This window comes from Bos taurus, chromosome 2, assembly GCF_002263795.3.
Source record: "Bos taurus isolate L1 Dominette 01449 registration number 42190680 breed Hereford chromosome 2, ARS-UCD2.0, whole genome shotgun sequence".
Classification (NCBI taxonomy): domain Eukaryota; kingdom Metazoa; phylum Chordata; class Mammalia; order Artiodactyla; family Bovidae; genus Bos; species Bos taurus.
The window spans coordinates 132956699-132975921 of NC_037329.1; the positions used below are offsets into that span (position 1 = coordinate 132956699).

At 54.1% G+C, this 19223-nt stretch overlaps 1 protein-coding gene across 10 annotated transcripts in view; it reads left to right on the top strand.

Moving 5' to 3' along the window:
- TMCO4 (transmembrane and coiled-coil domains 4) overlaps positions 1–19223 on the top strand; it is a 105083-nt gene that overhangs the window by 40957 nt on the left and 44903 nt on the right. For all 10 annotated transcript variants that reach the window (XM_024983142.2, XM_005203348.5, XM_024983166.2 and 7 more), the window contains 7 exons: positions 1475–1607; positions 9144–9241; positions 9637–9780; positions 10793–10912; positions 15262–15426; positions 16285–16421; positions 19076–19160. In XM_024983142.2, coding sequence (XP_024838910.1) covers positions 1475–1607; positions 9144–9241; positions 9637–9780; positions 10793–10912; positions 15262–15426; positions 16285–16421; positions 19076–19160 — 882 coding nt within the window. The remainder of the gene's footprint in view (positions 1–1474; positions 1608–9143; positions 9242–9636; positions 9781–10792; positions 10913–15261; positions 15427–16284; positions 16422–19075; positions 19161–19223) is intronic.

Consider the following 19223-nt stretch of genomic DNA (forward strand, 5'->3'; position numbering starts at 1 on the left):
GTAGATTGGGTGTCAGGGGAAGGGCAACAAGAAAAATCAAGAACATTGCCCAGGCTTTTGGCCTGAGCCCCAGGTCAGGCTCTTTATTGAGATGGGATGGATTGGCCCTTGAGGAGTCAGTTAGTTGCCTGGCAAGTTGTCCTGGGTAGCCCAGGATTCCTCCGCACCTCCTCCACCACTCACCACCTGCGTGAAGTAGAGCCTCAGCTCCAAGCCCAACAGTCTGGCTGTCAAGGTCCTTGAAATGACCCTTCCACGAGGCTGACATTCCAGAATCCCTTGCCCAGGAATACCTTGGAAGGTTTTAATCACCTGGCACCTGGCACTCTATATTCCAGAAACTAAATCATGGCAACCTTGACAAATGGAGTATGAATTAGTAGCTGATTATCATCGCCAGCAATTAATCACCATGGCCAAGGCTTATTAATTCCCACAGCTCGATTATGACCTACGTTCAATGATCTGTGACCCTAGGAGGGAGCAGGGAGCTCCCTTATTCTTGGAACATCAGCGGATCAATAACCCCAAGACGTGATCTGCCAGCGTCCGTCTCCCAGCGCGCAGCCAGATCCGCATCCAGGGAGGCAGCTGAGGGCAGTGGGACACGTGCTGCCAGACCACAGCTCGCTCCGAGGCCCCTCGCTCCAGGGAGGACTGCAGAATTACCATGCAGCATTGCAGACGCCCAGCAGAGGAGGCCGGTTCTGCAGTGTTCATAGAGGGCTCCTCGTGGGCCCGGAGTCCTCTGCTTGAAACTTTGTGAGATGACTCTCGCAACTTCTACCTGAGTGAAGGCAAATGACCCCTACCTGGGTCATTAATCGAACATTTATTCTTTATGCCGGGTGCTCTCCTAGGGACTAGCAAACACACAGAGTTTATACATATAGGCTCTATACTTCTTGGGGAGAGAAAAACAAAAGTAAGTGGACATGATGTCAGACTTGGGCAAGCTCCATGTGGAATGAAATACAAGGCAGAAGGGTCGAGGGTTGTGTGTCAGGGTCAGGGGGGCCACTCTGGACAGGAGGCATTGGAACAGAGACTTGAAGGAGGAGGAGGCACCCCACAAGATCAGGGGAACGAGCCTCCCAAGTGGTGGAAACAGCCTAAGAGCAAAGGCCCTGTAGCAGGAACATTCTAGAAGGTGAGGTCGTGGAGTGGGCCAGGGGCCTTGTAGTCAGTGTGGGATGGGATTTGGTTTTCATCACGAAAACCTCCTTAAACAGCTTTGGGATGTGAAAATTGGAATCTTTGCTAATTTGACTGCTGAAAAACGCCACCTTGCTTCTGATTCAGGGTCGTGAGTTACCTACTGCTCTGCCCCGGAAGCTGTGCTCCTGTTAAATGCACCAGCTGGGGGCCTTGAGTCTGGGACGTGTCTCGGGTTCGGGTCTCATGCATCGCACTGCGGTGAGCATCTCTGTGCTTGGGAGCTGAACTGACCCCTCCTCTTTCTCTCTCTCTCGAGGCCACTACGATGCTCGGGCCCGCGTCCTCATCTGCCACATGGCCTCCCTCCTCCGAGCGCCCTTGGAGGAGCTTGACCTCCTGGAAGAGACCTTCCTCGAGAGCCTGAAGGAAAGCAAAGAGGAGGACTCTGAGTAAGGGACCCCTGGCCCTGGCCCCGCCTATCGGGAATAGAGGCCTCCCACTTCTCAGATAACACAGTCCAGTCTGCGCCTCCTCCCGCCTACCTGGAATCTGGGATTTCCACTCCAGTGGACTTCTGAGATGTCTACCACTTCCACCCATTAGGAGACCCTGAATGGAGAATCCTGGTACAGCCCTGACTGGCTGTGTTACACTTTAGCAAGTCACTTTCCCTCTCTGGCCTCCACCCTCATTTATAGGAGACAGGGATTGAGCGGATGATTGCTCGAAGCCCTGAGTTTGTGACTTTAACAGCCTGTGGTCTTGACACCCCCCTGCACTTCAGTTCATATGGCACCTTGTCCGTGGGTCAGAGTGGCCTGGGTTCTGACCCCTGTTTACTTTTGACCTTGGGCAGGTCGGCCCCCCTTTCTCTAAGCCATAGTATTCTTATCTGTAGTATAGGAATGAGAATAACATCTTAAGGTTGTTGTGGGAAACAGATGCAACTGTATTATCAAGTGCTTGGCCCAGGGCTGGCACACAGCAACGGTTCCATACCTAGGAGTCCTTACCTTCCCCACATGTCCCCATGCCTGCCAAGGCTGATGGGCTTTGCTCTCTCTGTATGGTCAGGTGTATGTCGAGGGAAATTTTCCTGGCAAACTTGGCCAGAGCTCAGCTCTTTGTCGAACACCCTACAGAGGATCTAATCCCAGAGTAATAGATCAGTCCCAGTCACAGCCTAACTGCATGCTCCTTGCAGCCAGGCACATCTCCCAGCCTTGAGTTTTGTTCAGCCACGAAGAGTTTCTTTGAGCAGCCAGACTGTGCCAGTTCAACCGAACTGAGAATTTAGCTTTGAAGCCAAGCTCAGAACTGCATCCACCCTCCCCCCACCCAAGTTTGTAGGGCAAAGGGAGGGGGTTGTTTCCTTGAGAAAGAAGGAAAGTTAATCTGTCAAAATAACCCCAAATAGCCTTGTTTTGACTCGCAGAGCCGTGTCAGTACAGAAAAACCTGGACCGAGCCCCGTGACCACAGTCACAAGGGCTGCCCAGCACCTTTGGGTATACTGGACGTTTGTACCACTTCAAGTATGCCTTGAAGTGAAAGAAACTCTTGAGTATTGTTTGGAAATCTGTTGTCAGAAAGAAACATATTACCCAGAGGTTCTGTTCCGAGAATACCAGTCATGCCAGATCAGGGACGGTGAAACAGAGCCCACCTCTGCCACTTACCAGCCGTGTGATCCTGGCCAAGTTACTTAACTTCTCTGAGCCTCAGTTTCCTCACATGCAAATGGGGATAATAATAGCACCCTCTTCAAAGCTTCATGTGGGGCTTAAATGAAGTTTCTATACCTAAAGTGCTTCGAGCAGGCCTTGCAGAGCTGTGTGTGTGTGTGTTCAGTTGCCAAGTCATGTCTGACTCTTTGTGACCCCATGGACTGTAGCCCGCCAGGCTCCTCTGTCCATAGGGGTTCTTCTGGCAAGAATATTAGAGTAGGTTGCCATGCCCTCCTCCTCCAGGGGATCTTCATGACCCAGGGACTGAACCCATGTCTCCTACGTCTCCTGCACGGGCAGGCAGGCTCTTTACCACTGGCACCACCTGGGAAGCTCTGCACAGACTTACTAGGTGATAAATATCAGCATTTGCTATCGTACCAAAAGATTGATGCTTTTGAACTGTGGTGTTGGAGAAGACTCTTGGGAGTCCCTTGGACTATAAGGAGATCAAACCAGTCAATCCTAAAGGAAATCAACCCTGAATATTCATTGGAAGGACAGATGCTGAAGCTGAAGCTCCAATATTTTGTCCACCTGATGTGAAGAGCTGACTCATTGGAAAAGACCCTGATGCTGGGAAAAATTGAAGGCAGGAGGAGAAGGGGACAACAGAGCATGAGATGGCATCTCATCTCATTGGATGGCATCACCAACTCAATGGACATGAGTTTGAGCAAGCTCTGGGAGATAGTGAAAGACAGGGAAGCCTGGCGTGCTGTAGTCTGTGGGGTTGCAAAGAGTCGGACACAACTTAGAGACCAAGCAGCAACATTGCTGTTATTTCATTGTGGGGCCATTTCCTTGGGAAAATACTCCATAGGTGTCATTTTTGAAACTAAATCTTAGGGACTTTGGTGACCTCTGGGTTCCATCTGTGGTCTGTGGAAGAATCTGGGACCCAGGGAAAGCCTAGGGACTGGTCAGCCAAGCAGCCTGGTCCTCTGACTCTGCTGCTAAGTCTGTGTGGCCCTGGGCCCTGGCTTTCCCTCTCTGGCATCAGCACCCATGTTCTCACCTGTCCAAGAAGAGGATCGAATTGCGTGTAGGTGTCTTTTAACCCTGAGGTTTTGTGTTTCTGTAAGGTGAGCTTCCTGGCACCCCGGGGTGATCCTTTGCAGCTGGGGTTCAGGGTGCAATGTCCCACCTCTGTTCTTGGGGCCTCTTTGAGCCCTGTGGCCATCCGAGCTTCCCCTCCTGGTTGGGTGACTTCACTTCCCTATGCCTTAGCTTCCTTGTCTCTAGCACAGGGATAGTGATCGTATCTCCATCATAGGGCTGTCCAGAGGATTAAATAAATTCATTTTATCAAAAGCTTGGAACAGTCCCTGGCACATAGTAAACAGCGAATGCCAGGCTGGAGGTTGATACTGAGCCCATCATAATAACATGGTCAACATCTAACCTTTACTGAGTGCTCTCTAGATGCCGGTACAAGATACCGTCTCATTGGATTTTCACCGCAGTCCCCTGAGGCTTTGGCAGAGGAAGAAACAGAAGGTCAGAGGGTGACGTCACTCGCCCAGGGTTGCCCAGGTGATTGGATTCAGCTTCCTTATCCAGTCTGAACGTCACTCACTGCATCCCCTTCGGGCGTGGCTGGGAACCCCCAGTTTCCTCCTTAGTTCTGAAGAAGGCAGCAAAGATCATTCTTCTATGGGTTGTCTGAGCTTTTACTCGGAATGTGTCTCTAGACTCCCCAGAGATAAGCACCCCCTCTCTATTGACTGGAGAAAGTGATTTAAAAAAAAAGACAGAAAAGGGTGGACTTCCCTCGTTGTCCGGTGGATAAGAATCCACATGCCAACGTAGGGGACACGGGTTCTGTCCTCAGTGTGGGAAGAGAAGACTCCACGGTGGATAAGAATCCATGTGCCACCACAGGGGACACGGGTTCTGTCCTCGGTGTGGGAAGACCCCACGTGCAGCGGAGCAGCTAAGCCCGTGTGCCTCACTGAGCCCCCTCCAGGGCCCGAGAGCTACAAGCACTGAGCCCACGGGCCGGAGCTACTGAAGCCAGTGCCCCTAGAACCTCGCACCTGGGGTCCCCAGCAGGGAAAACCACTGCAGTGAGAAGCCGTGCCCCGCATCTGGAGAGTAGCCCCCCACTCTCCAAAACTAGAGAAAGCCTGCTCGCAGCGACGAAGACCCAGCACAGTCATGAATAATTCTGGGAAAAACGAGAAGGGTGATGATGAGGACAGAAGAGGGGAAGGCACCCCCTCTCACGGGAGATAAAGCGGCCGTGAGGGAAATTTCTCTGTGGAGCCGAGAGATGAGCAGTATGGTTGTCTGCTCCTCACAAGGTAGCCGTGACTTCAGCCTGGGATTTAGCCCTGATCTGCATTTTGGCTTCAGCCTCTGATAGCTCAGCTGGTAAAGAATCCGCTGGCAGTGCGGGAGAGCTGGGATCCCCTGGCAAAGGGAAGGGCTCCCCACTCCTGTATTCTGGCCTGGAGTATCCCATGGACTGTATAGCGCATGGGGTTGCAAAGAGTCAGACACGACTGAGCAACTTTCACTTCTGTCTTTGGGAGGCTGACCTGAAGTCCAGCTCAAGGTCACTTCCAGCATCCCAGGTCGTGAGTGTGGCCAGGGGCTCTGTGATGGCAGAGGTGGCCATGGTGCCTCAACAGCAGGCAAAGTCAGGAAGAGGAGCAAGGCTTCGTATGGATTTAGTGTCGTGCTCTGAATTCTCACTTCCCAGTATAGGAAGCCTCGCAGATATGACTCACAGCCAGTGTCTCCTCTTGTTTAAATTCAGTCCGGCAGGGACCTCCCTGGGATTTGTTCTAATATCCCGGAAGCTTCATTCTTGATGGTGAGTGGCCTGAACTCTGGCTAAATATTTTCTTTAGCCAAAATGTATGTGCCCTCTGGTTTTCATAGACGTGGACAGTGAGCAGGAGAATAGATCACTGCACTGAGATGTTCACCTCCAAATCTTTCTTTCTGAGGAACATCTTCTGAGCTGCATCCAGGTGCCAGTCCCAGAGCCGGCTACTGAGGGTGGAGGCAGGAAAGGTTTGATCTATGTCCTAAAGGCTCACCCCGGCGGTTCTCAAACTTGACATAACCAGAGAGCTTGTTACAAGTAGTTTTCTCACCCAGGAAGTCATGCTTTTTAACACCTCCCCGCTGGGGCTCCTGATGTGGTTCATCCAGAGCCTAGCCTTTGAATTCCAGGCTAATACAGCACAGAGGGTTAGGAAGGTCTGGGGTAGGGGCAGTCAGGCAACCTTGAGGCTCAGGGTGTGCTTCCTGGAGGAGACGACTCTGGAATGGACAGTGATGTTTAGCCAGACAGAGGAAGGTGAGAAGGTCCTTGGCAGCCAAGGGGCAGCAGGAACACAGGACTGAGGCTTAGGAGGCGTGCCTGCAGGCACTTTAGTGTTTCTGGAGGGTAAAGTGTAAATTCGGAATTAATGAACCATGAGGCTGTGAAGGAGGCAGGGGCCAGGTCACAGGGGGCCTGAGTGTCCTGCTGGAGAAGTGACCCCATCCTCAAGGCAGAGGAGGAACTGGGAGGGAGGGAGAAACAGGGGCAGACCGTCACGGTTCTTATTCTCCTGCTTGGCGTTGGTCACCTTCTGGGGCTCCATCATCATTTCCAGTCCCGAAGTGAGAAAACTGAAGGTCAGAACAATCGGGTGAGCCAGTGAGCTTGTGGCAGAGCTGGGCTGAGACCTTTCTGCCCCCAGTTTGCAGAGTGTTTCCACACTCTGCAGCGTTTGTTGAACCAGATACTACTGGTCGGTCCGCAGAGCCAGTTGCTCGTGGCCCCTGGGTGTTCCTCACATATGTTCCCCCAGCAGCTGGAATTCCTCCTCAGGCCTTGAACTCTGCTGAAAGCAGCTCATTTCCAGCCTTCCCTTTTGCCCCAAATGGTGCTAGCAGTTCAGGGCCAAAGTATATCTGCAGCCTGTGTTGAGGAAGTTATCACAACCATGGAAAGAATGATGGGAGCAATAAACACACGGGATGATTACAGCGTGCTAGTCACCTGTGTGCACTCTCGTTTCGCCCTCCCAGTACCCCTGGGAATTCAGGGCTATTATCATCCCCTCTTCATGAATGAGGAGACTCAGACAGGACAAGTTATTTGTACCTAATCCCGAGGTTAGTAAGTGGCTCTGTCCACCAGGATAGGCTAGGTTTTGCTGCAGTAACAAATGACCTCCGTGTCTCAACGGCTTACAGCAAGAAAAAGGTGCGTTTCTTTCAGGTTGGCTGTGGCTTTAGTCCACTCTGTCTTGGTCCCAGGGTGACAGAGTGATCTTGGTCCAACAGGGTTGCTGGTCTCGGGGCAGAGCAGAAGGGGTCTTAGCAGGAGGTGACACAGATCCCTTCCCCCTCCTGGCCAAAGCGGGTCATGGGGCCACTCAGCTCAGCAGGGCAGAGAAGGATCATTTTTCCTTAGGGGGACCAGCTCAGGGCATAACTGGACATCTGGAGAACGCTGGTGGCCCACCACAGCAGAGGCAGGATCCAAGCCTAGTTTACAGGGTTTGAAACCTGACTGCACAACCCAGGCCCTTCATCACCATCGTGTGATGATCGATGCGTGTGGTTCAACCTCTTCCCGCACGTCTGAGGGCGTGCGTTTCAATCACAGGAAACCAGCACCTGTGATCACGGAGAGCTGGTTTCCGCTCAGTAGTGAAGCAACCAAGAAGTTGCTCCTGGGCTGTACCCCCAGGAGGATAAGAACGTCTCCCTCCTGAGGCTGTTGGTTTTAAAGATTAGATTTGTTAAGGAATCCATCAAGGAATTGAAGACAGTTGGTTGAGGTGAGCGGGCCGACAACCAAAATGCTTAGCAGGTCTCTGAGTGCCCATCTCAAATCCCACTCCTCCTCAGTGACTGGAGAATGAACGGTTTCTCACTATCACATGTGGTTCAGGAGGCGAGAGATGGGAAGGGAACAGTTCTGATTGAGGACTGCGTGGTCCTGTTTGCCAGCACACAAAAGTGCCCGCCCGCTGTCCACGCTCCATGAAAGTCTGTCGATCGAAGGCGTGAATTAAATTAAGTCCACACTGTCTTGGTTCTGGGTCCCAGGATGACTAGAGTGATCTTGGTCAACAGTGTTGCTGGTCTCAGGGCAGAGCAGGAGGAGGCGCAGCAGGAGGAGGCGCAGCAGGAGGAGGCGCAGCAGGAGACTTAAATTCCTTAATGAATTGAATCCTTACAAACCAACAGCCTCAGGAGGGAGACGTTCCTATCCCCCTTTTTACAAAAGGGGGGACTAAATTTCGGGGAGATGGAGCTTCGTGGGAGCGGCCTCCATCTGGGGCCCCACGTGCAGGGCCGGCTGTCGGGCTCTGTGTCCGAGATTCCCTACACTGCTCCCCACTGCCACTCAGAAGCTGGGTACGCTCATCCCCGAACGCGGCTGTGATACGCGGACAATAAAAAGGAAAACTGCTTCTGGGATAAGATAAGCCATTCGAAGTGCAAAGCACAGTGGCAGTCATGTTAAAAGTCCTCAATAAATATTAACCCTTCTTTCATTATTGCCGTCATCTGCCATCGCTCCAGCACTGAGTTGTTGTCCAAACTCCAGGTTCAGTGCAGAGTTCACGCTGGTAATGACTGCACCCTCCCCCGTCTCCCGTCCTGCGCCTTATTGCCCCGAAGCACCGCGGGCCGAGTGTCAGACAGGACAGTTGGCCTTAGTGACGGGAGGGATTCTCAGGATTCTCCTGACTCGAGTTTCCAACACTGGTTCCCTTTTGCTATGTTCGGTCAGGCTCAGATCTCAAGTCCGGACGGTTCTAGTTGTTGCCCCAAAGCCAAGGTCTCCAGCACAGACATTTCTCTAACCCATGTCTGAAAGGGTTATTCTCAAGGGAAATTGGTTTCCAAAAGCAGATGGCAGAGCGCGGGCTGGGGAAGGAGAGAGTGAGGTGATGGAGTCTGTAACTGTCGAGTGCTCGTTCCAAGTCCGTCTGTGTAAAGATACCTTTGTGTTTCTTTTGCTGTTGCTGTTATTACTTCTTTGTCTTTTCATTATTCAAATTGCAACCCTGTTAGGATGGATCGACTGGGTAAGTAGCATATCCCACATACTGGGTTTTTAGAACGTTTTCAGCTTTTTAAGACCGTCAATGATGGATGGGCCCGGGGTAACCTTGGTACCTCACTCTGCATGATAGAGCCTGTGGCACGGAAGCTAGTTTGGGGGGTTGGGGAGGAGGGGTGGCATCAAGGTTGCCCAGGCACCGCCGGCCCTAGAGGGCAACCTCTTCTCCCGCAGGTCTGCCGAGGCATCCCGGAAGAAGAAGGAGAACAGGAGGAAGTGGAAGCGCTATCTGCTGATAGGCCTGGCGACCGTGGGAGGCGGGACGGTGATCGGTAAGATGAGATGGGACATGTGGCCAGGCCGGGTGGGATGACCCCAGGGACTGGCTTCAGGGCACAGTCACGATGGACTGCTTGCTCACTTGCGTGTTGAAGGTGCTTTGCTCTCTCCCTCTTGCTCTGGGGAGAAATTCAGACTGCTTGCCGCAGCTCGCGTGCTCCTGTGCGGTCTGCCACCCCCCTGAACACTGTCTGCCAGCTCCCTGCTCGAGCCACCCCGTGCTGGCACCGCTAGGCCTTCCCCTGTGTCCCCCCGCTTGGTGTCCACTGCAGGGGGATCAGCTGGAGGGCTGCCTCCCTCCGCGTGCAGAGGCAGTGTGTTCACACGTATGTCGGGGGGCCGCGTGCTCACGCCCTCCTGTCCCCCGCACGGGCGGCTGTCCTTGCAGGCGTCACCGGGGGCCTGGCCGCTCCTCTCGTCGCTGCCGGGGCCGCCACCGTCATCGGCAGCGCCGGGGCCGCGGCTCTGGGCTCAGCGGCAGGCATCGCCATCATGACCTCGCTGTTCGGCGCCGCTGGAGCCGGCCTGACAGGTAAGGCTCCAGAGCAGCGGCGGTCGTGAGGGGTCTGCGGCCCCGGGTGGCCCAGCCCCGTAAGGGTCATGCCCAGATTCTCACCAGGGGAACTCCCTGGGAGATGGAGGAGGAGGAGGACGTGGCTTTCCTCTTCTCTGAGTTCCAGAACCTGCGGCAGGCTTCAGCACGGGTCTGGGGAAGGGCCAAGGTTGTGAAACTGCCCCAGTGTAGACGCTTCAGGGAGGGTCTTACTGGACTTGTTGTCGCCACCCGGGAAGTTTCCAGGCGGGATGCCTCAGAGACGCTTGAGCTTCCCCGTGTAAGAGACACTTACACGAGAAACTTACACTTACACTTTACAAGAGAAAAGAGCTACTTTTCATTCACCAGCATCCCCTGGGTGGGGGTGGGAGGGAGTCTCCCCAAGCCACCTGTGTCATAGGCCCCTCATCACACAGTTTCCTGTTCCTCTCTCCAGGTGGCCTGTAGCTTCCCACGTTAAGAATCTTGCTCATGGGAACTTCCCTGCTGCTCCGGTGGTTAAGAACTTTGCCTTCCAGTGCAGGGGGTAAGGGCTTGATGCCTGGTCCAGGAGCAGAGATCCCACGTGCCTTGCGGCCAAAAACACCAAAATAAAACAGAAGCAGTATTGTAACAAATTCAATAAAGACTTTAAAGATGGTCCACATTTTTAAAAATCTTGGTCTACTAAGATGGGTGTGTTACGCTCCTGAGGTTCGTGGGCAGGAAAACGATATAGTACCCACTGAATCAGGACAGAGCAGTGGTTTATAAACTTGGATTCTGAGTTTCAACCCCAGCTCTGCCACTCACGGGGCTCACTGGACTTTGGAATCTTCTTACTCTCATCTGTAATTAGGGACAATCGTGGCACCAACATTAATGAGTTCAAAACTGAGACGTTTGTTGAGGAACAGGGCACAGAGTGTGTGAGTACACAGAGCCACGCCGACAACATTCCCCAGGGGCCCCAGGCACCCCCATCCTCATTTTTGTGTCTGATCTTTAGGATACAAGATGAAGAAGCGTGTTGGGGCCATTGAGGAGTTCACATTTCTGCCCCTGACGGAAGGCAGGCAGCTGCACATCACCATCGCCATCACGGGATGGCTGGCATCCGGAAAATACCGTGAGGACCGGGGGCAGAAAAGGATGCTGAGCGGGCGGGCATTGGCTGAGCTGGGTCTGCTGCTGTGGGCCAGACGCTGCCTAGGCTTTTGGTCAGTGTATGTCTGTAGGGCTGGGGTAGGAGAGCCCCATTTTTCAGAGAAGACTGAGGCTCAGATTGGCGAGATAACTTCATCCCATAGTCTTCCCATCCATCCATCCATCATCCATTCATCATCTGTTTGTCTACCCATCCATCTACCCACCCACCCACATCCATCTGTCCATCTAACCATCCGTCTATCCATCCATCATCCATCTGTCCATCTACACATCCATCATCCATCCATCCATTTGTCTATCTGTCCATCCATCCACCATCCATATAACCATCCATCCATCCATCCATCCATCCATCATCTGTTTGTCTACCCATCCATCTACCCACTCACCCATAGCCATCTGTCCATCTAACCATCCATCCATCTACCCATCCATCATCCATATAACCATCCATCCATCCATCCATCATCCATCCATCATCCATATATCCGTCCATCCGTTCATTTGTCCGTCCATCCACCCACACATCCACCCATCAGTCCATCCTTTCAGCAGGCTTTACAGAGCACTGAGCACACCCTGCCAGGCCCTAGGAATCCAGTGGTGAGCAGCACAGTCGTGGCCTCTGCTCCCATGGAACATATGGTCCAAGGCAGGAGACAGATCACTGAGCAGAGAATCACAGGGACGCAGTATGCGCGGCACAATAGGGGAAGCACAGTGTTCTGGGGAGTGAGGGGAAAGTCACCAGAGGAAACTTTTTAGGCTAAGGACTAGCTGGGGATTAGCCAGGTAAAGAAGAGAAAGCAACGAATACCAAGTTAAAGGGCAGCGTGTCGAAAGGCCTGTGGTGCCAAAGAAGCACAGGATGGCTGGAGCAGGGGGCTGGGAGACAGGAGTTTGGGGAGGCCACATCATGTAGGAGCGTGTGAGCTGTGGCCAGGGGTTTGGACTTCTCCTCAGAACAAATGGAGGTTAGCAGGGGACTTTTTAGCATGAAAGTGAGAAATCGGTGCACTGGCTGTGTGACCTCAGGCCATTTCCTTAACCTCTCTGTGTCTTGGCTGTTTCATTTGCGAGGCAAAGCAGATTATCCTTGCCTTTCAGGGCACTCACAAAGATTAAACAAGGTGACCTGTAGAAGATTTTTAGTGACATTTCGTAAGCATTACTTAGTTCCCTTTGCTGCTGTAATTTGAACATGTGTGAGTTGGGGGACTTCCAGCCAGGGTGGCCCTGAGGAATAAAAGTCAAGGTCCGCTTCCTGCTGGCTCACTGTTGCAAGTGCCCACGGGAGGCTCAACAGACAGGATGAGCCAGGTCATCAGCCCAGGGAGAGAGCAGGGTGAGCCCAGGACGCTGGAGCATCCCAACCAGATACGCACGCTCAGAGCCTGGGGGGTTCCCAGGGGGAAGCCACAGTTCTTCTGAGTGACATAGCAGGAAGCAGACGAGAAAATGCCCAGGCTCTGTTGAGAGGCTTTACTGGGCCCCAGAGTATTACTGGTAAGGCTCACCCCGGCCAGTCCATGCACAGCAGTCTCTGGCATTGACTGAGCACCTAGCACCCTGAGTCAGGCATTTCACCCACACGCTAGGGGCCTGCTGTACATGACCTCACGTGACCCTTTGAAGTAGAGCTGTTCTTTCCCTGATCTGGATGAAGAGGAAAGCTAGAGGGGTCCCATGGCAGACAGGCGGCACAGCAGGATTCCACCCCAGGTCTCCTGAGCCAGGGGTCACGGGTTCCTCTTCATTTGTCTCATGGCACGGTCTGTGCCACGGAAGGACCAAGATAGGAAGTAAGGACGAAGGGTCTCGAGTGAAGCAGTTGGCAGCTTTGACCAGTGTGGAAAGAGAATCCTTTATGGTTATTCTACCCCCTGGCTGAGTTGGCTCCAGATCAAAGTCAAGTTCGTCTGGGGGGTGGGGAGGAGGAGATTGTCTTCAGGGCTCTCCTCCAGCAGCCTAGTGCAGTATGTGCCCCAGGCAGAGGGGGGGCGGTTATAAGAAATGCAGCCGAGCTAGACGAAGTTCTGGAGGGAAGGATCACCTGCCTCCTTGACGCCAGGAAAGTCTCTTATCCTCGCAGGCCTGCTTCCGCCTGTGACGGGAACAGATGGACTTTCTTGGGTCTGTCCCTTTATTAAGTAGCATTGCACGTAATCGTGAGAGCGGCCTAGTAGCTTGCTGCTGAGCCAGGCATCCTGCATGCACTGGCTCACGTAGGCCCTCACGTCGAGCCACAAAGATGGGCATCGTTATCACCCCCATTTTACAGATGAGGAAACCGAGGCTGATGAGGGCTGCCCAGAGTCACCTTCTAGTCAGGGAACAGGGCACGGCTCACCCGCTTTCTGTCTGGCTCCATGGCCCATGTTCTTGGCCGCGGGGTGATAGAAGGCAGGAGAGCGCTTATAGTTTACGTAATGCTTTTCATGCAGCCTATCAGGCGGTCCCCGTGACCCCGGTGAGTCAGATGCCCTCTTTCCATTCTGACACCTGCAGAAACCGAGGCTCAGAGGGCAGTGTGCCCTGCTGCGAGCCTTGGGACCAGGAAGCTGCCCGGCTGGGTGCAGAGCCTGGGCCAGCATCACAGCCCACCACGCACACACATACATGCACACACACACACACACACACACACACACACACACACACGTACACACTTGCACACATGCATGTACATACACTTACATGCGTGCACATACACACATGTACACACGTACACACATGCATGCGTGAACATTCACATACATGTTTACACACATGTACGTGCATGCATATGTGTACAGTACATACACATGCAGCCTTACATACGTGTGCACATGTGTGTGTGCACACACACACACACAAAATCTGCCCACATCTTCTCTCAGAGCTGACTGTCTTCTCCTCCATAACTAGAGACAGTTAACCCCTGAGCTGCTGCAGAGCTCTGCCTGGGTCCCTGCAGAGATGGGGAGCAGCCCCTCAGGGGTCTTTGTCAGCAAAACTCCCATCAAGGCGCCTGGCTGAGCCGGAACCCAGAGGCAGTGGGAAGCTGTCTCCTCCCTCCCTTCACTCATCCTGCTTTCATGAGGCTTTGCAAATCGAGCGCTTGGCAGACAGGCTGCGGGAGAGATGGGCATCAGACGAAGCAAAAATAAATGGACAGTCATGGGCCGTGATGAGAACTCAGGGCAGGAAAGCGCGAGATGTGTGAGACCCATCAGAGGGCCAGAGGGGATTCCCTGGAGATAAGTCAAGCATGCTGGAAGCTCATAGAAAGGTAAGGATGGAAGGTCGCTTGGGCCACAGGCAGAGATGCACAGGGCTTCTCTGTACTCCCACAGTCCGCAAACCAGCGACTCCATGAGGTTTGCACGGTCCTCTCCCTCCCTGGGCTGAGGGCTTCTTATCTGGGTGGCTCAGCCTCCTGCATTGTAAAATGATATAACATTATCCCTTGTAATTGTGGGGCTCCATTTCCGAATCTATGTCGAGGGTTAAATCAGAGAGTCCATGAGAAAACCCTCAGTGCAGAGCTGCCCAGTGCTTGGTACCTGCTCACTGCACATTCCTGCAGTGACCAGGGTCTGCATCTTCAGGGTCAGGCTTCGGGCCTGGTGTGGTCTAGGTCCCCGGTTAACATCTGTATAGGAATGAAACAGTGAACAAAGAGATGGAATCAAAAGCATGTGCTTCCAAAGGGCAACATGATGAACAATGAGGCTGTAAGGAAGGCAAGGGCCAGGTCATGAGGGGTCCTGAGTGTCCTGCTGGAGAAGGGCCACTACCCTCACATCTGAGGGCGGACCGGGAGGGAGGACGGTGCCAGCGTCGTGGTTCTCTTCTCCTGCTTGGCGCCGGGCACATGGCGCTGCTGGCATCACCCTCCCATTTCCAGTCCCTCGGTGAGAAAATTTAGGCTCAGAAAAGTCAGGGGAGCCAGCGAGCTCACGGCAGAGCTGGCCTCAAAGCCCTCCGCCCCCAGTTTGCAGACTGTCCCCCAGGTTGTGTGAATGAGGCCCACTCACCCTCACGGGGGAGACAGGAGGACCAGCCCTGCCCATGGGCAGCAGCAGGCAGTGGGACCGAGGCCTACTCACCCTCGCGGGGAAGACAGGAGGACCAGCCCTGCCCATGGGCAGCAGCGGGCAGCGGGACCGAGGCCCACTCCCCCTCATGGGGGAGACAGGAGGACCAGCCTGCCCACGGGCAGCAGCGGGCAGCAGAACCGAGGCACCGAGGCCCACTCCCCATCGTGGGGGAGGCAGGAGGACCAGCCCAGACAGGAGAGACCCCACCCGCCTGTGCTCTCCCCAGGCACGTTCAGCGCCCCTTGGGCTGCCCTGGCCCGCAGCCGTGAGCAGTACTGCCTGGCCTGGGAGGCCAAGTACCTGATGGAGCTCGGCAACGCCCTGGAGACCATCCTCAGCGGTCTTGCCAACATGGTGGCCCAGGAGGCCCTGAAGTACACGGTGTTGTCTGGTGAGCCTCCCCTCCCCCGACCAGCGGCATGCCCACCACTCCCAGGCCACACTGGTTCTGTGCCTTTGCCTGCCTGAGGCCCCAGGGAGTCAGGCACTGTGCTGTTCCCTCGGTGCCCCTGTCTGTGACATGGTTATTATGGTCTTCATGGGGAGGAAATAGACAAACAGCCCATCACGTTATCACCTAGTGTATCAGTTAGTAAGTGCTGTGTAACAAGCCACCCCACAACCCAGTGACTTAAAATAGCAGTCATTTATCACAGTAGCTCAGGAGCGTTGGCTTCCTTTGGCTGACTTTTGCTGGGCCTGCTCATGCATCTGTGTGTCAGCTGGCCAGCCAGGTGTTGGCCAGCTTTGTCTGGGGTGACCAGGGTGACTGGGCTCTGCTCCATTCGTCTCTCCTCCTCTCCTGGAGTCGCAGGCTAGCCCACACCCCCGGGAGAAGTGCATCAAAGGCACAAGTCCATTTCACACCTCTCATCCAGCAGCATCTCATTGGCCAAAGCGGGTCAGGTGATGGAGCCTAGCGTGGACGGGCAGGGGGCGGGGCCGGAGGCGCTGCAGGGTTATGGGAAAGTGGGAGGGACACAGGGTGGTGTGATCGATTGGGCCATCTCTGGAATCCCACCCGTGGCAGATGCTTGAACCTGAGATCTAGTCCACGTATCAGAAATGTGTGAGCTTCCCTTTTCTTCCGGGCTAGTGAGCGGTTTGGCAGCACTTGGGAAACTTACAGACCCCAAGTTAGAGACTGCAGGCGCTCACTCGGGCATCCAGTAGCCAGCCAGTCACTTCCCTAGGAGGACCCCCCACCCTCACCCCCACTGCCTTCATCACCTGTACCCCTCCTCCCCAGGCCTCGTGGCCGCCCTCACCTGGCCAGCCTCACTCCTCAGTGTCGCCAACGTCATCGACAACCCCTGGGGCGTGTGCCTCCATCGATCGGCAGAGGTTGGCAAGCACCTGGCCCACATTCTGCTCTCCCGGCAGCAGGTACCCAGGACTGGCTGGAGCGGAGGTGGGAGGGAGCAGGGGAGCTGACTGGTGGGCGGATGTCATACCTCAGATGAGCCCATGTCAGGGTAGCCCGGTGGCTTTAAAGGGTCCCCACTGCTCCACCAGCTCAAGTCACAAAAGTGTCCTAGGAGAACTTGCCTGGCTTAAGACTGCACTTCTCTGCAGGGGGCCCAGGTTCCATCCTTGGTTGGGCAACTAAGGTCCCCAATGATGTGTGGTGGGTCCACGCCCTGCAAAAATATATCCTAGGATGGACCAGTAAGAATTACTGACTGTGCCTCCCTAGCAAGTAATCAAGTGAGGACTGAGTGTCAGAGGCCTCTGCAGGTGTGGTCGGGGTCAGCTCTTCCTTCGCACATGTCTACAGAGCTATACTCTGAGCAGCGGTCCAGATACCACATAAAACCATCAGGGTTCCGTCCACATTCCAGACAGTCAGAGGCAGGAAGGTACAAGTGAAAGCTCAGGAAGATCCCACATGCCGTGGGGTGGCTGAGCCGGTCGCATCCCTTGGCCAGGACTCAGTCCTGAGGCCGTCCCTGGCTACAGGGAAGTTGGAGAAACTTAGTTTTTGGCTGGGTAGCTGTAGGGGGTGGGGGGTGGGGGCAGAAAAGCTCAGGAGTTTTGCTACCAAGGATGAAGGGAGAGTAGCTGTTGGGCAGTGACTGGCAGCCTTGACTGCAAAGTTCCTGTGGAATTGGAATATGATTCAGTGGAGGGACTTTTGTGGAAGTAAATGGAGGTGGAACAGCAAGGAGCGGATGCAAGTATTGGCCCAAAAAGCAAGGGAAAAGCGTAGAGTGCTGAGCCCTGCTGGTCCAACGAAACTCGCCTGCCCTGCCGTCTGCTTCCGTGTCTGTAGACCCTGTACTCAGACCCCTCTCCTGACCTTCTTTTCCAGGTTTCCCTTCTGCAAGTTCTTTAGTCAGAAAGTGCCTCTGTGCATCTAACTTGGAACCCCCCATTTCTCTCTTTATGTGTTTTTTGTTATTTGGCTGCCTCGGGTCTTCACTGCATCATGTGGGATCCCTCATCGAGGCACGCAGACTCTCGTTGCGGTGCGCAGGCTCAGCAGTTGCGTTGCACAGGCTTAGTTGCTCTGAGACATGTGGGATCTTAGTTCTCCAACCAGGGATCAAAGCTATGCTCGCTGCATTGGAAAGGATTCTTAACCACTGGACCACCGGGGACCCCATGGACCATAACCTACCAGGCTCCTCTGTCCATGGGATTTTCCAGGCAAAAATACTGGAGTGGGTTGCCATTTCCTTCCTCCAGGGGATCTTCCCGTCCCGGGGATCGAAACCAGGTCTCCCCCCATTGCAGGCAGATGTTGTACCATCTGAGCCACCAGGGAAGCCTTACCAGGGGAATCCGTTTTTATGTTTTTTTTATTATTATTATTGTGGTGAAAGTCACATAACATAGAACATACTGCTTTAACCGTATTTAACTGTCCAGTTCAGAGGCATTAGTACATTTGCATTCTTGTGTAACTCTCACCATCATCCATCTCCCGAATTTTTCACCTTCCTAGACTGAAACTCTGACCCCATGAAACACTGAGTCCCGTCCCCCCTCCCCTCCGCCCCCCACGGCTCCTGGATCTACCAGGGTCCTTTCTGACTCTATGAATCTGACTCTTCCAGGCCCCTTGTATAAGGAGACTCAAACAGCACTTGTCTGCACCTCCTGTACGTTGGAATGCATTGTTCAGTTCAGCTCAGTCACTCAGTTGTGCCCAACTCTTTGCGACCCCATGAACCACGGCACGCCAGGCCTCCCTGTCCATCACCAACTCCCGGAGTTTACTCAAACCCATGTCCAGCGAGTAGGTGATGCCATCCAACCAGCTCATCCTCTGTCATCCCCTTCTCCTCCCACCTTCAATCTTTCCCAGCATCAGGGTCTTTTCAAATGAATCAGCTCTTCGCATGAGGTGGCCAAAGTATTGGAGCTTCAGCTTCAACATCAGTCCTTCCAGTGAACACCCAGGACTGGTCTCCTTTAGGATGGCCTGGTTGGATCTCCTTGCAGTCCAAGGACTCTCAATGCATTGTTAAGGTTAACTGAATACACGTCCTACAAAAGACGGTACCTCCCCCCCGCCCCATGCTATACAGTAGGTCCCCTCATCAGCCTTCCAATCCAGACACAGCAGTCTAACGTACTGTCTCCTCTTCTAGTCTAAGGCCAGCATTTCATACCCCGCTTTCCTCTCTAGGGACAGAGCAGTCCCCCTGCTCCACGTCACCCTTTGCCCTCTTCTCCATCGCATCTGGGGGTACCTCCCGCCCCCTCTTCCAGCTCCAGAAGGGCCCCCTTCACTGCGGTCATTTGCCGCACACAGGTAGACGGGGAAGGAGAGATGGCTGCTGGGCAATGGTGTGAGATAAAAGGGAATTAACCCAGTGAAACCCTGCCTGTCAGCCTCAGAGGAAGCCGGTTCCCGAGCAGGTGCCCTCCTGCATAAACACCTCTCCTAATGGAGACATCAGAGCCCGGGGTCAGGAACGGCACAGCCACCATGCATGAAGCGCAGAGCAGCCGCTGACAGGTGTGCAAGGGCCGCCGTCATCAGGGCAGCCTTTCTGGAGCCGCTGTGCACACCTGTGTCCCTTCTTCCGCAGGGCCGGCGGCCTGTCACCCTGATCGGCTTCAGCCTGGGAGCCAGAGTCATCTACTTCTGTCTGCAGGAAATGGCTCAGGAGAAAGGTAAGGCTGGCTTGTTACAGGTGAAAACCCTTCCTGAGTCCGTCCCCAGGCCGGGGGCTCCAC